Source organism: Desmodus rotundus, chromosome 12, assembly GCF_022682495.2.
Source record: "Desmodus rotundus isolate HL8 chromosome 12, HLdesRot8A.1, whole genome shotgun sequence".
In the NCBI taxonomy this organism is placed as follows: Eukaryota; Metazoa; Chordata; class Mammalia; order Chiroptera; family Phyllostomidae; genus Desmodus; species Desmodus rotundus.
Window position 1 is genome coordinate 29,368,791 of NC_071398.1, and position 13,458 is coordinate 29,382,248.

Consider the following 13,458-nt stretch of genomic DNA (forward strand, 5'->3'; position numbering starts at 1 on the left):
CTGCAAACCAGCTATCAGAACCTGAGGGGTAAGCAGAGGCCAGGTGGGGCCCCAGCTCCACACCTCTAGCCCAGGAAGGCATAAGTTCCCCTCCCCAAACACACAGGCGCCCCCGAGGCAAGCCAGTGGAGACAAGGATGTGCAGGAGGAAGGGAGACTGATCTGGGGGTTAACCAAATAGAATCCGCAGCCTCTTCCAAATGCAGAGGGGCTCAGAGGTAAGGGGCTACTGGAAAGAAGCCCCCCAACTTCATGCTCTATAGAGCCCCCTCACTTTGGAGGCACTCGGTCGGCGGAGGAGGAGCGAGAGAAAAGGAGGCGTTCCTGTCACTTTCTGGGAGCCGTGGGGTGCGCTGCAACCCTCGCTGGCTTTCCAGCAGCAGCCTCCCCCGCTCACTTTTCCTCTAAAGGCCAGATGTGCTCCCAGCAGCTGGTGGTAGCGACCACTTCTCGGGAACTTCCCTCCCGCCTGGGCCTCCTTGCCTGCAGCTGCCGTTTGGCGGAGGGGGAAAAAGTGATGGAGGGATAGAATATGAGAATGCCGTTGTCTGTGGCCGTGCGCGCGCGTGCGGAGCGGCTGTGCGTGCGATTGCGTGTGCATGTGCGGCTGGCTGTGAGTGGGAGATCGTGCAGTGCAGGAGTGTGAGCCCTGAGCCGAAAGTGTGTCTTCGTGTGTGTGTGGGGGGGGCAGGTCTGTGCGTCTGTGAAAGGTTGACGGCACTTGAGCTGTGTGTGAGGTGTGCGCTTGGGGCGGGGGTGTTTTGGAGGCGGGCAAGGTGCAGGGTGTCTGTGGCTGCCTGGGCTGTATGAATTGGAGGTGGGTCTGTCACTGCGAGTCTACCTGCGCGACGATACGACACACAACGCAATCACCTCCTACACCGCCCCCGCCCCCACTTTCCCCAGGCCCGCTGGGCTGACTGCGCGCATAGATAGCCTAGGCCGGAGAGCAAGGCGGAAGCGCAGACCAAGAAAGGTGACTCTCGGGTCTCCAAGAGCGCGGCTCCGCCGAATCACGCGACGATCCTTGGCCAGACTACTCCAGCGAGTCCCTCAGTTCCTCGCAAGGACGTGCCAGGCGCCCGGATGGCGGCGACGCGTCTACCGCCGAGCGGACAAAGAGGGGGCATCAGTCAGAGAAACGCGAGAGGCCGGTGGGCTTTGAAAAGCGCCGCGGGCTGCTCTCCAAGCCCGGCACACGCCTCTCACCCCCGTTCGAGCTCGGGCACGGCGTCTTGTCTCCTCGGGATGACCCGCGAAAACACCCCGCGCCTCCCTCCACCCGACCCAAGGCCTCGGCGGGAGAGGCCGGGCCTGGTGCCCCTCAGTCTGCGCTCGAACAACACTCACCTGGGTCCCTGTGTGCTGCGTTGCGCCCAGCTCCTGCACCGTCCTCCACTTAGCGCCACAGTCCCTCCACCCCAGCCCTAGCCCACACACGAGTGCTGCAAGGTTGGCGGGGGCAGGAGTGCTTGCGAGACCCCTGCTGAGGGCAGCCGAGCGCTTGAGCGCCGTCTGAGCCAGCGCTCCCCGCCCGCGCAGACAGCTTTCCGGAACCTGGCCTGGCGCGCAGTGTCAGAGGCCCCGCTGCGGCAGCAAGCCAACCCACAGGGGCATTCGGCCAACTCCCCCGGCGCACGCGGAATTCTTTATTATTATTATTATTATTATTATTATTATTATTAAAGAATCCCTCAGAACGTGTTTACATTGTACCGCATAAACTTCCTGCCAGGGCCTTTACCATCCATGAGAAATTGGAACCTGCTCTTGGAAAGTGGGGACCTCAGGGCCGCGGAACCAAATAACAGGCGGGTTTTCAGTGTGTGTGCGTGTGGTGGGGAGTCAACTGGGCTACGTGTGCGTTCAGATCCGAGCGTGGCCAATGTGCACGCGAGTGGGAGTTTGTGCAAATTTAAGCTCCTATGGGCCTATCGTATGAGCATGAATGCGCGCATTAGTGGGCGCGCACAGCTTAGCGCCGGACGTCTGAGTGGAAATGCACAAATGGGAGTGAGTTTCCACATCTGGACCTAGTCACTGACCCGGTTTGCATGTGCATCAGTGCATGCATACGTGTGCATGAGTGCTCGAGCTCACGAGTCAGTGCATGCGCGCGGCCGCTTGTTCCAGGAGCCTGTGCTATTTTGGTCCGCAAGGACCAGCGGTCCTCAATCGCTCCCGCCGGGCCCCGCGGCTCCGGAGACAAAGTGGTAGCGACCCGCCCTGCGCTTTCGTTTTCTGCCCGCGCTCGGCTCCTGCGGCTGCCCGCCTGCTCGCGAGTTGCTGGGCGAGTCCGAAAAGTCCCGGGAGCGGCGCTGTCCTTCCCGGGGCGGGGAGAGTGGGGAGGCGGTCCCTCTCGGGAACGTACGCCCGCTGGCCGCGGGGATCGTAGCGGAGCCGGCTGTGCCCGCGATGGCCACGACCTGGAGGCCGCTGCAGTTGCTATTTGCCACCGGTCTGTACGCGTCGGGGGAAGGCCCGGGATCCGGGGTGCGTTTCCAGTCGCTCAGCCCGTGCAAGGAAGGCGGAGGCCTGCGCACAGCGGGGCTGAACGGCGGGCGGAGGGCGCATTAACACTTGCTCGCCAGGTTGGTGGAGGCGGGGCGGGTTCTGCCGGCAGACTCTGGGCGGTGAGAGTGGCGGCCCTTTAAGCGCCCACCAACGTGGGGGCCAGAGGGGGGCAGGCCGGGGAGGAAACTCCTGGAGGGTCTAACACCGGCCCGGGAGACGCCGCGGAGAGAAGGTGCAGCGAGAGCAGCCTCCGCTGGAGTCGTGGGGCCGAGCGCTGCGGGTGGCGGGCACCCCGCGCTGCTCCCTGCGGGAGCGCACCGCTACAGGCCCCGGAGTGGGTGCCTCCCCCTAAAAAACGGTGGGGGGGCTTTCTCGCGGCCTCCGCCCTTGCTGCCAAGAGGCTGCCCTCGGCCTCCGCTCCGTTCCTTCCCTTGTGGGAGGGCAGGAGGGAAAGAGGGAGGAGATAGAGGTGGGGGAGGAGGGAGCTGGAGAAAGAGGGGGGCTCCGCGCCAACCGCTGGCCGCTCCAGCAGCTCCTCCGGGAGGACGGGCGGGAGGGCGGGGGAGGGCGCGCCAAGGCTCGCTCCGGAGAAGTGGCCGCCGATGACGGCAGAGCCGCAGCCAGCCCCGCGCGCGCAGCCCCCTCCCCCTCGCCCTCCTCCCCCTCCTCCTCCTCTTCCTCCTCCTCCTCCTCCTCCCGGCCCGTCGGCCTCGCAGAGCAGCGGCGGCAGCAGCGGCGGCAGCAGCCACCCGATGTCTTCGGCGCCCGAGAAGCAACAGCCACCGCACGGCGGCGGCGTTGGCGGCGGCGGCGGGGGAGGCGGCGCGGCCATGGACCCCGCGTCGTCCGGCCCGTCCAAGGCCAAGAAGACGAACGCCGGCATCCGGCGCCCGGAGAAGCCGCCCTACTCGTACATCGCGCTCATCGTCATGGCCATCCAGAGCTCGCCCACCAAGCGCCTGACGCTCAGCGAGATCTACCAGTTCCTGCAGAGCCGCTTCCCTTTCTTCCGCGGCTCCTACCAGGGCTGGAAGAACTCGGTGCGCCACAACCTCTCGCTCAACGAGTGCTTCATCAAACTGCCCAAGGGCCTCGGGCGGCCGGGCAAGGGCCACTACTGGACCATCGACCCGGCCAGCGAATTTATGTTCGAGGAGGGTTCGTTCCGCCGCCGACCCCGCGGCTTCCGAAGGAAATGCCAAGCACTCAAGCCCATGTACAGCATGATGAACGGGCTGGGCTTCAACCACCTCCCGGACACCTACGGCTTCCAGAGCTCGGCCGGCGGCCTCTCGTGTCCGCCCAACAGCTTGGCGCTCGACGGAGGCCTGGGCATGATGAATGGCCACTTGCCGGGAAACGTGGACGGCATGGCTTTGCCCAGCCACTCGGTGCCCCACCTGCCCGCCAATGGCGGCCACTCGTACATGGGCAGCTGCGGTGGCGCAGCGGCGGGCGAGTACCCTCACCACGACAGCTCGGTGCCCGCCTCCCCGCTGCTGCCCGCCGCTGGTGGGGTCATGGAGCCTCACGCCGTCTACTCGGGCTCGGCGGCGGCTTGGCCGCCCTCGGCCTCCGCAGCGCTCAACAGCGGCGCCTCCTACATCAAGCAGCAGCCCCTGTCCCCCTGCACCCCCGCGGCTAACCCCCTGTCCGGCAGTCTCTCCACGCACTCCCTGGACCAGCCCTATCTGCACCAGAACAGCCACAACGCCCCAGCTGAGCTGCAAGGTGAGTGGGGAGCCTGGGCCGTCCTCGGCCCGGGGAAGTCAAAGGTCTGTGAGTGCACTGTGCTCCCAGCACCCCAGTTTGCTGACTGCCCTGGGGTGAAAGCCTGCAGCCACTTCTGTGGGGTGCCAGCCCCAATACTGTGGTGTCTCTCAGCCCCGCCTCTCTCCGTTTGAGGGAGTGAACGCAGCCTGGGTCCCCGATTTGGGCCGACATGTCGTTTCTCCTTTTCTTTTACGACAGCAGGCTGCCGGCCTTCCGGAGCATGGCCAGGTCCCACCAGAAAGACTCAGACCCAAATGTTCTAAGTCACTTCTGGTCCTTTAGGCCCCCTCACACCTCAACAAGTTCCCAGCTGGCTCGCCCTCCCTGGGGTCACTCAGAAAGCTGCGGGAAAGTCGCCTCTGCTCCTTGCCTGGGCAGAACGGAAGAGTTAGGCCCAGAGCAGCCTGGGCCTGGTGCGCAGAGGCTCAGCGCCCTGGCCTGTCGGGGAAGCAGGCCTGGCCTCGGGAACATTGAGTCGGAAGCGTGTTGTGGTGACAGAGGCAGTGAGGGTCTGTGGCCAGCCCCGGAGCGAGGGTCAGAGTTGGAGGCCCCACAGAGTCTTCATTTCCCAGGGTCCAGGTCTTCGGTCCCCCATTATCCTCTCCCTGACCCTCAGAAAGGAGACACAGAACAATCTTCCCTTCTGAGCTCCTCCATCTGGGCACCCACCAGCAGCCTGTTGGGTCTAGTTCTGGAAAGAGCATGGAATGAGCTTAGCAGGGGGCTCTTAGGGGTCAGCTGTCAGCAGCCTGCGGGAGGCAGGAGCTGGGCCAGTGGCTGAAAGGCCACTTCTCCGTGGGGGTCTGAGGTTGCCCTGCTTGGTCAGCTTTAGACTCCTGGATTCTAACTGTCCTGGGGGGCTGTTCTACAAGGGGCATGTCCCTGTTTCCAGCGCCTGCCTGTGCCTGCACTGAGGCGTCCAGGGCCTTTGGGGCTGGCAAGTGGCTGCCCAGGAGGTGGAGGCTGCCAGGACCCTCCCTGGCATCTGAAGACCCATCTCAGCCGCCCCCGCCCTTCCTCTTCAGCTCCCAGAAGCCCCTGGCCTGGGCTCAGTGTCCAAGGAGGGAGAGGCCCAGGTGGTGGTTGCTCCCGGGAGCAGGGTGATGGCCAGGATCTACCTTCCCCCAGGGCACACAGACCTGGGCATGACTGAGAGCTGGGAACTCGGGGAGTCTGGGCGCTGGGGCGGAGAATGAGGAGGGTAGGGCCCTGTGCCCCAGGGCAGGGGGCAGCACTGCTTCTCCACCTTGAACTCTATCTAGTCCCTGTCACTCCCTCGCAGGCATCCCTCGGTATCACTCCCAGTCGCCTAGCATGTGTGACCGAAAGGAGTTTGTCTTCTCTTTCAACACCATGGCGTCCTCCTCCATGCACTCTGCTGGCGGCGGCTCCTACTACCACCAGCAGGTCACCTACCAAGACATCAAGCCCTGTGTGATGTGAGCCGAGCCGGAAGCCCCTGGGCCCTCTGGGCAAGGGCCGCCTGCACAGGGACCTGGGAACCCGTCGCAAGAAACTGCTTCATTCTCGAGGTATAACCGTCAGCAGAAGAAAAGGGTTTGCCCCTCCCCAGTCGGATTATTTGAGAAGGATTCCCAGGGCGAAGACACTGGCGCAGTGGTCGGCACCTCCTCCCCTATTCCCTCAGAAATTTTTTTAAATGGTGGCGGTGGGGCCTGATCTGACTGCGGCTATTGGTAAATAAACATCTATTTTTGATCCGATTGAAACCGGCCAAGAAGGTGCTGTGTTGGGGGGAAAACCCTCAACATCTAAACAAAAATTCTGCTGAGGTCTCTCCCCACCCTTCCCCTCCAGTGGAAAAAGGTGGGGGGGGAGATATTTTAGAAGAAAGGCAAACATGAGACCATCGTTATCAAATACTTTTATTTTTTGGTTGAGTATTTATCTTTTTATTTTTAACTTTTTGGGAAAGAATGTCTTGGAATGCGCAAGTCTCTTTTTAGAGCCATCTTTTGCAGGGAAGGAGGGGGGCAAAAAACCGCGCTCTCCCTCCCCACCTCCGAGGTCCTGCATCAACCACAGGTGGATCTTCGTGCGGACAACTTGCGTTTCTGAAGCCACTGCTCGTCTTTGAAACAAACCAAATGGAGTCCAGAAGCGGGCCGCGCTCCGGGCCTCTGCCACCCCCTCCGCCTTCCTCTTCTTCCTTCTCTGCAGTCTTTTCGGTTTTGTTTTGAACTATACTTGGACTTTTTGGGTGGGTGTTTTTCTCAAGAGACCCGGCTGTCTCCCGACCTCTACTGTAAACTTTCTGGTGCGACAGCGAGGCGAACACAGCGCGGTGCGCTCGGGGGTGGCCCGGCCAGCGCGCGAATCCAGGATTGCGGCGGCGCGGAAAGGTTAAGGCACTTTGTAAAACTATAGCAAGGCTCATCCTGTTATTTATTCTTTCTTTCCCTAGTAATCGACACACCGCATAGGCGCCTCCGTTTATCAGTATTAATGGTGTAACTTTGTTGGCAATATTTGCCGCGTAGATTTTTTTTAGATGTCCACTGTAAATTTGAAACAAAGCCCGATTTGTGTAAAAACAAATTCTCATATGTTTTATATAAATATATATATAAAATGAAGGACTACCCCCTTTTTTCTAGTATTTTGGCTGCTGGGGTGCAGCGTTTGTGACACATTTTAAATTTCCTTCTGCACTGTATAAAATGACAATTTGAGGATGTTTTGACTTTTGTGTATTTTTTCCTAAAAAAAGAACAAAAATAAAAATGTATAACATTTGTACATGGCCTTTAACATTGTATCAACTAGCAATAAAATCGCATGAGTATTTTATTGGGATTGTAGAATATCTTCCAAATTCCAAAAATATAGACCAGAATCGGCTTGAGATAGGTAGACTTTTTAAAATTTAAAATATGGGTGATTCTGAATACTTTTTTTCCTTCCCATTTTCATTTCCTTTTTTCTCTTTCTTTCTTTTTTCTTTTCTTTTTTTCTCTCTTTTTTTTTTTGCTGATCTGCTTCTTTTCATTCTTCATTTTATATTGTAGTGAAATCTGGGCGTGAGTAACTATTTTTCTTGGCTTCTGTTTTTAAAGAAGAGCCCCCTGCCCCTCTAAATGTCACTTCTCTTTTTAAAGAAATAATCAAATGTTTAAAGAAAAGCTATATAGTCCTCCTCCCAGGGAAGACCATATATATGTTAAAATAAATAAATACATATAAATTATATTTCTACTTTTTTCCCCACTCTAAGACCAGTGAGAGTTTTACTTTGAGTTGCAGACTTTACCGTTCCAATATTCCATCGGTTATAAATGATAAGAGAATTCTCTAAGGTTTTTTTGTAGTGTTTTCTTGTGTGTGGGCCGCCCTGTACTTGTTTCTCCCAAGTCAAGAAGCGAGTAAAATTTGTGCAAAAAAAAAAAAAAAAAAAAGGGGGTTGGCGGGAGAGTAAGGTGATAGACACGTTTCCACTCCCGGAACGTTTCCCCCTGAATCCTTAGGGGCAAGGAAACATCTTTGAAAGCTCGCGTCTCCCGCTGATCACCCTCTTTCTGTTCCCGTCCCCGCTGTTCGGGAAAACAAACACGATAAACTCGCATTGTCGGTGAGGCCGCTCGAGACCCACCGCAGTGTCTCTGAACCTGGTTCTTCTCAAATTTGACATTTTGGACGTGAGGGTAATTTCTCCGGTGCTCTGTTACATCAAAATTATCAATAAACTCTCCCGGGTAATTAATGTCCCAACCCAACAGCTGTCTATAAAACCGAGATAAAGGGGACAGGAAAAGACCGGTGACTCCGTGTCCCTCGGGGTCTCGGGCGGGCCAAAGCGGCCGGCCGGGGTCTCCTCGGCAAAGGCCGCCGTCGCCTGCACGCGTCTGGCCTTGCGCTCGGAGAGTAGGCTCGCAGCGCGTAGAGAAGGCACTGTCTTGGGCGAGACCACCTCTCCGCATCCTCGGCTTCTCACCCAGGAGCCCAGGAAAACAGGGCCAGAGAACAGCCCCCAGGCCTCCAGCGCGGGAATAGCGCTCTTTCACCCAGACAACCTCCGCAGGCGGCAGCGAGCCTCCTCCTCCCTCCGTTGGCGACTGAGCCCCAATTAGGTCGGAGGCCCGGGGAAGTGGGGCTGATTAGGAGAAACTCAATGCCAGCCCAGCCGGTGTGCTCCCCGGCCTCCTGCAGAGTCTGCAGCCCCCTCGCCCGCTCGCTTGGACCTTTGGAGCGCCAGAGGCCTAGGTGCGTCCCGGTTGTGCGCGGCGTTGGCGCCGCTGCTGTGCCAGAGACCAGGGCGGCAGCGAACCATGGCTTCCTGTTCATCTCCTGGTGGCGCCTGCATTTCAGTGGGATATCCCAGCGCGCCTACGTCCAGGGTACAGGAAAACCGGCCCATGGAGCCCTAGGATGGGCCTGGCTGCTGTCTCTGAGCTTGACCTGGGATCTGGGGATGACAGAAAACTCCGGCCTTCCCCGCGAGAAGAGCTCGGCTCCGAGCAAACCTGGAAAGGCCGGATTGCGTAGGCAAAATTGCCTCCGCACCCGCGTCTGAGATTTCACACCGCCGCCGCCACTACTGCTGCGTGGAGACCCAACTCGCTTAGGTTGTATCTTCCCCAGGGCACATTTCAGCCCGGGCTCACGCCAGAGGCCTCGGGGCGAAGTTTCCACAGCCCTGCGCAGCGATAAAAGTGTGCTCATCAAAAGCTGCAAGCTTAAAATGTAAAGGCCCTTCTGAGTCTGGTGCAAAATCACTGGCCCTGCGTACATCATCGGGAATCATTCTAGCATAGAGGCAATTCCAACAGAATTAATTTAAAATCTCTGTGCTACCTTTAGGGCGTTAGTCTTGGAACAATGCAGTCCATTACATGGCCTAAATGTATGTATTTCCTCTTCCAGTAACAAAAGGCCCAGAGGCAGGGAAGTGGCAAGGATGTATGCAACAGAGTTCTGTTCGTGGCACACAAATGCCCCAGATTTTGTGGTTCTCCACGCGGAGCCGATGCTGCGGGTGCCCCTGAGCCTTAGCAGCTCGCCCATTGCACCCCTGGCAGCAGAAGCACCTAGGCGCAGCCTCCAGGCTCCCCAGCCCTAGGCGGGTGGTGGGAACTGCAGCCCGGGCGGCCGTCCACCGCCAGGAGCTCGCTCCCAGGGCCCATGTCGGGTGGAAACTCCAGCGGCTGGAAGGCGCTCAGGGTGTGCACTTCTGATGGGAAAGCGCCTGGCCCACAGAGGTCCGCTGCGACCCACTGTTTCCTTTTCCCTATGGAGTGAGAGGGCTGGAGTGGGAAGGCAGTGCTGTCACACCAGGCCTGGTTCCCGCATGCAGCCCCCATTGGCAGGCTGCTCTCTCAAGGCAGTGAAAATGTGGAGCTAGAGTCTCCTCTCGGCTCTGCCACCCCCTGGTCACCACCAGCAAAGTCACCTCTGAACCTCAGTTTTGTCATCTCTAATAATATTGTCCTCAAGGACCTGTAGGGGTGATGGCACTAACAGGAGTGGCCATGTGACCCACACGTGTCTTACCCTCTTCCCCGGAGGCCTGGTGGTGAGTCAGTGAGCAGGTGGTGTGGGCGGCATACCAGGTGCAAGAATCTGTATTTTCCAAGTCCCTCCAGGGCCTTTGGAAGAGCACCCACTTTGGGAATCACTGAACCCCCCATCTTCTGGTATGACGCATTACGGTGCTCCCACCTTTCCCGGGGAGGAGGAGGGGGGCATCTGTAAGGCTCAAGAGATGGGGTTTTGACAGTGGAGTTGGGTCTGGAGCTCCGACACGGACTCACCCCCAGGATCTCCTGACCTCCAGGTCAGAAGGTCCCTGGGCCCCATAGGGCTTCATTTCTGATGGTGGTTCTCAGAGTGCAGCCCCCAAACCATCCTCGTCACAAATACTTGGGTGGTCTGCTCAAGCTGCAGATTTCAGAGGAGTGGGGCATGGGGAACTGCTGGATTAGAGTTTCTGGAGGGGGTACCCCGGAATCCACAGTCTTTACAGATCTCAAGTGGTCCTGGTGAGTGCTAAAGTTTAAAGTCCTCCATCACCAGAGAAGGCAGCTCAGCGTGGCCTCTGCTGCCCCCTCCTGCCCAAGGCGGCTTGTGAGTCTGAAAAGGAGCTGATTGAGAGAAGGTGGAGCCCAGCAAGCAGGCACACGCCACCAATTTTTTTCCCCCGGGCAGGCGGGCAGGCATACTGCTGTGAGTCCTTGGTGGCCATTTTCACACACATCCTCCCCCTGGCTCGTCTCAGCAGTCCTTGGGTAGGTCCTAATACTGCTCCCGCTCTCCCGATGCAGACAGGAAGCTTGGGCAGCCTAGGGGCCTTGCTCTAGACACTGCTGGTAAGTGGTGGAATTTAAACTCAGACCCGAACTCTGACTCCAAAGCCCATGGCCCTAACCATTGTGTTACATGGACCCCAGACCCCCATTTCCCTCCAGCCACGGGGTCTAATGAAAGAGAGAGAAGCTGAAGTGCGGTCCATGAACCAGCTGCCAGCTTCCACCGGGGAGATGGCAGGGCACGGGGGCCACACGTGGGCCTAGGGCCCCTAAATACAGTGCCTCTCACCCCCTCCTTGCCATCAAGCTGTGTGTGTGTGTGTGAGAGAGGGGGTGGGTCATGCAGTTGGGGTCAGGAGGCTGGAGCAGGAGCCCCAGCTCAGAGCCCTGCAATTCACCTTCTCTCTAGGACAGTGGACTTAGCTTTAATGGGTTTCCACCATGGCCCCTCATGAGAGCTCTCTTGACTTCCTTGGGCCCCCTTAGTCCAACAAAGAACCAAACAAACCCTCAGATGTTGAAGCTCATGGTGAGAGAGGCCAGCAGGGTTTGCACGTGCATCTGCACCTCCCTGCTCTGCTTCTGGAAGCTCCTGGGCACCGACATCTCTGGGCTCTGGGCTGCTTTAAGGCAAACGGCCCTTGTTCGGCATCTCCTACAGGCACGCCCTGGAGCAGGACTCTGCTGAGCAAGCCCGGTGGTTAACAGACCAGACAGTCAGGGAAGAGGATGTGACCATTCACATCAGGACACTGACTTGTTATGAGCCTTTAACAATGATACTAGGTGCTTTGGAGATGGGCAGGGAAAGAAGAACAACTGGTGTTTGTAAGTGTAGAATATTACTGGCATGAAAGAATAGAAAACTAAGAAAGACCACCTCAGACTCATTCGTTTAAGAGACAGCAAGGCCCCGCTATGTGCCTGCCATTGAACTAGACTGAGTTAGCGGCTGACACACATCGTCGTCACGGGCAGACAGGCCAGTGCGCTGTCTCCAGCATTCCCAGCATTGGGAGACTGGGCTGAGGGTGGGGTTCATGTCCACATCCTGAAGAGACGTCGTCACCAAGGTCAAGGTAACCTGAGCCGAAGCAGAAAGACTCTGGGGTGAGCACCATCACCGTCACCAGGGTGCCCCCTCCAACTCTTACAGCGTATAGGCTGGGGATGTGGACAAGAGAGCCTGTCCAGAGTGGTCACCCTCACCGCTTGTTTTCTACAATGTGTTGTGTCAGCAGGATGGCAGTGCAGGGACAAACACTGCCAGTGGGTAGTGGCCTGGGGGGAAACAGTGGTGACAAGCTTCTCTGAGCATCTTATTAAGTTAGTGACATCACACCAGCAAGGAGGAATGGACCACACATCCTACTGTGTCCCGGGTTTATGGCCACAGGGCAGCGGGCTCAGCTCTCAGATGTCCCCAGGAAAAGGATAGAAACGTTTGTGTTTGGGAATTTCCCCTGAAGCAAGACATAGAGCAGCACACTGTGTTTCTGCGTGGTCATGGCTTGTGTGAAGCAGGGAGGGTGGGCCATCTCTGTGCAAATGGTCAGAGGCTTGCTGAGGTGGTGTCAGACGTGGCCAGTGAGGACATGAGGGCAGTGGGTCCCAGTTAACTTTCCAGGGGGGTTCTCTGTTATGCCCTCCCCAAGGAGAGAGCCCAGGGTCAGGGACACTCCTTGTGAGAGGAAAGGCACCTGACCCTCCCCAGGCATTTCCCCTGCTGGCTGTTTCTCTATGAGGTGGCAGCGCCACCTGTTGCCTGCCTCGCAGCTTGCATTGGGACAAGACCAGAAACAATAAAAATAAACCCCGCGAAGGAAAATTGATTTCAGCGGAGCCTGGAGAGCAAACCATGTGCATAGATGAACCTGATTTTGGTGTGTCAGGCCCTTTGACCTTTCTTAAGGGGTAGCTGCCTTTTGGAGGGAGAGGGTCAAACTAAATTAGTCTTTTCCTAATTACACAAATGATAGGGCTTATTTAAAATAAAATAAATAAACCTTGGAAAAGCAAAAAGAAAGCAAACACCGCCCCCATCGCCCCAGACACCCATGTGGGTCCCAGGAGAACCCTATAACAAACGTAGTGGTTGAAAGTGTGGGAGTCAGAGGGCCTGAGTTCGAGTCCTGACTCCACCTCTTCCTAACTTTATGACTTTGGACAAATGCTTCTCCTTTCACTGCCTCAGCTTCCCCAACTGTAAAATGGGAATAATGGTGGGCTTACTTAAGCATCATTGTGAAGCTTAAATGAATTAAAATCTATGAAGGGCATACAGGTGCAACCGAGGCTCAGAGAGGCTAAGTAAGCACTTTGCCCAAAGGCACACAGCTTGTACACACCAGAGCTGAATTCACTGCAAACCCTGGTATGCACTGCTCAACACCCCATTCCACAACCATAAGTCATCCCTCTGGTGTTCCCCACAAGCCACTGTGGCTGCTCATTACCCCCGAGGCCCTGTAGGTGGTCAAGAGATGTCCAGAGGAGAGGCTTCTCCCTTGCAAACAGGGAGAGACCCTGGCGCTGAAGCCAGCTCTGCTGTGTCACTGTAGCAAGTCACATAACCTCTCCGAGCCACATCTTTCCCACCGGAAAAATGTAATAGTGCCTGCTTCGTGGGGCTATTCCAAGGGCTACGTGAATTATTCCAGCCTCCCTTTGATGCAGGGAAGGAGGCTGTTTGCTCACAACTCAGCACTTCAGGCCTCAGTTTACTGCTTTCAAACCATCTAAAGTGCAAAATGTCCACAGTGCATGGTCACGTGGCAGCTCCCATTTTAGCCTTTGTGATTTATGGACGTTGAAAATAAAAGGATCCATTCATAGGGAGAACGCCTGTCCTGTTAGAAGAACAGGGGTGTGGGTTCCACTACTGAGAAGTCTCTGCTGGTTTGAAAAC

General features: G+C 57.2%; 1 protein-coding gene across 3 annotated transcripts; it reads left to right on the forward strand.

Moving 5' to 3' along the window:
• Nucleotides 1-2,379: 2,379 nt before the first annotated feature.
• Nucleotides 2,380-7,047, forward strand: FOXF1 (forkhead box F1). Of its 3 annotated transcripts, none has more exons than XR_008425866.1 (3): nt 2,380-4,245; nt 5,570-5,819; nt 6,270-7,047. XR_008425866.1 is itself a non-coding variant. In XM_053916189.1 (3 exons), the coding sequence occupies exons 2-3, from the start codon at nt 3,267-3,269 to the stop codon at nt 5,728-5,730; spliced, it is 1,140 nt and encodes a 379-aa protein (XP_053772164.1). In that variant the 5' UTR covers nt 2,380-2,591; nt 3,236-3,266; the 3' UTR covers nt 5,731-7,047. The 3 variants fall into 3 exon arrangements, 2 of the variants coding, with proteins under 2 accessions (XP_053772164.1, XP_053772163.1); XM_053916189.1 differs by having other exon boundaries at nt 2,380-2,591; nt 3,236-4,245; nt 5,570-7,047; XM_053916188.1 differs by having other exon boundaries at nt 5,570-7,047.
• The last annotated feature ends 6,411 nt before the right edge of the window (nt 7,048-13,458 follow it).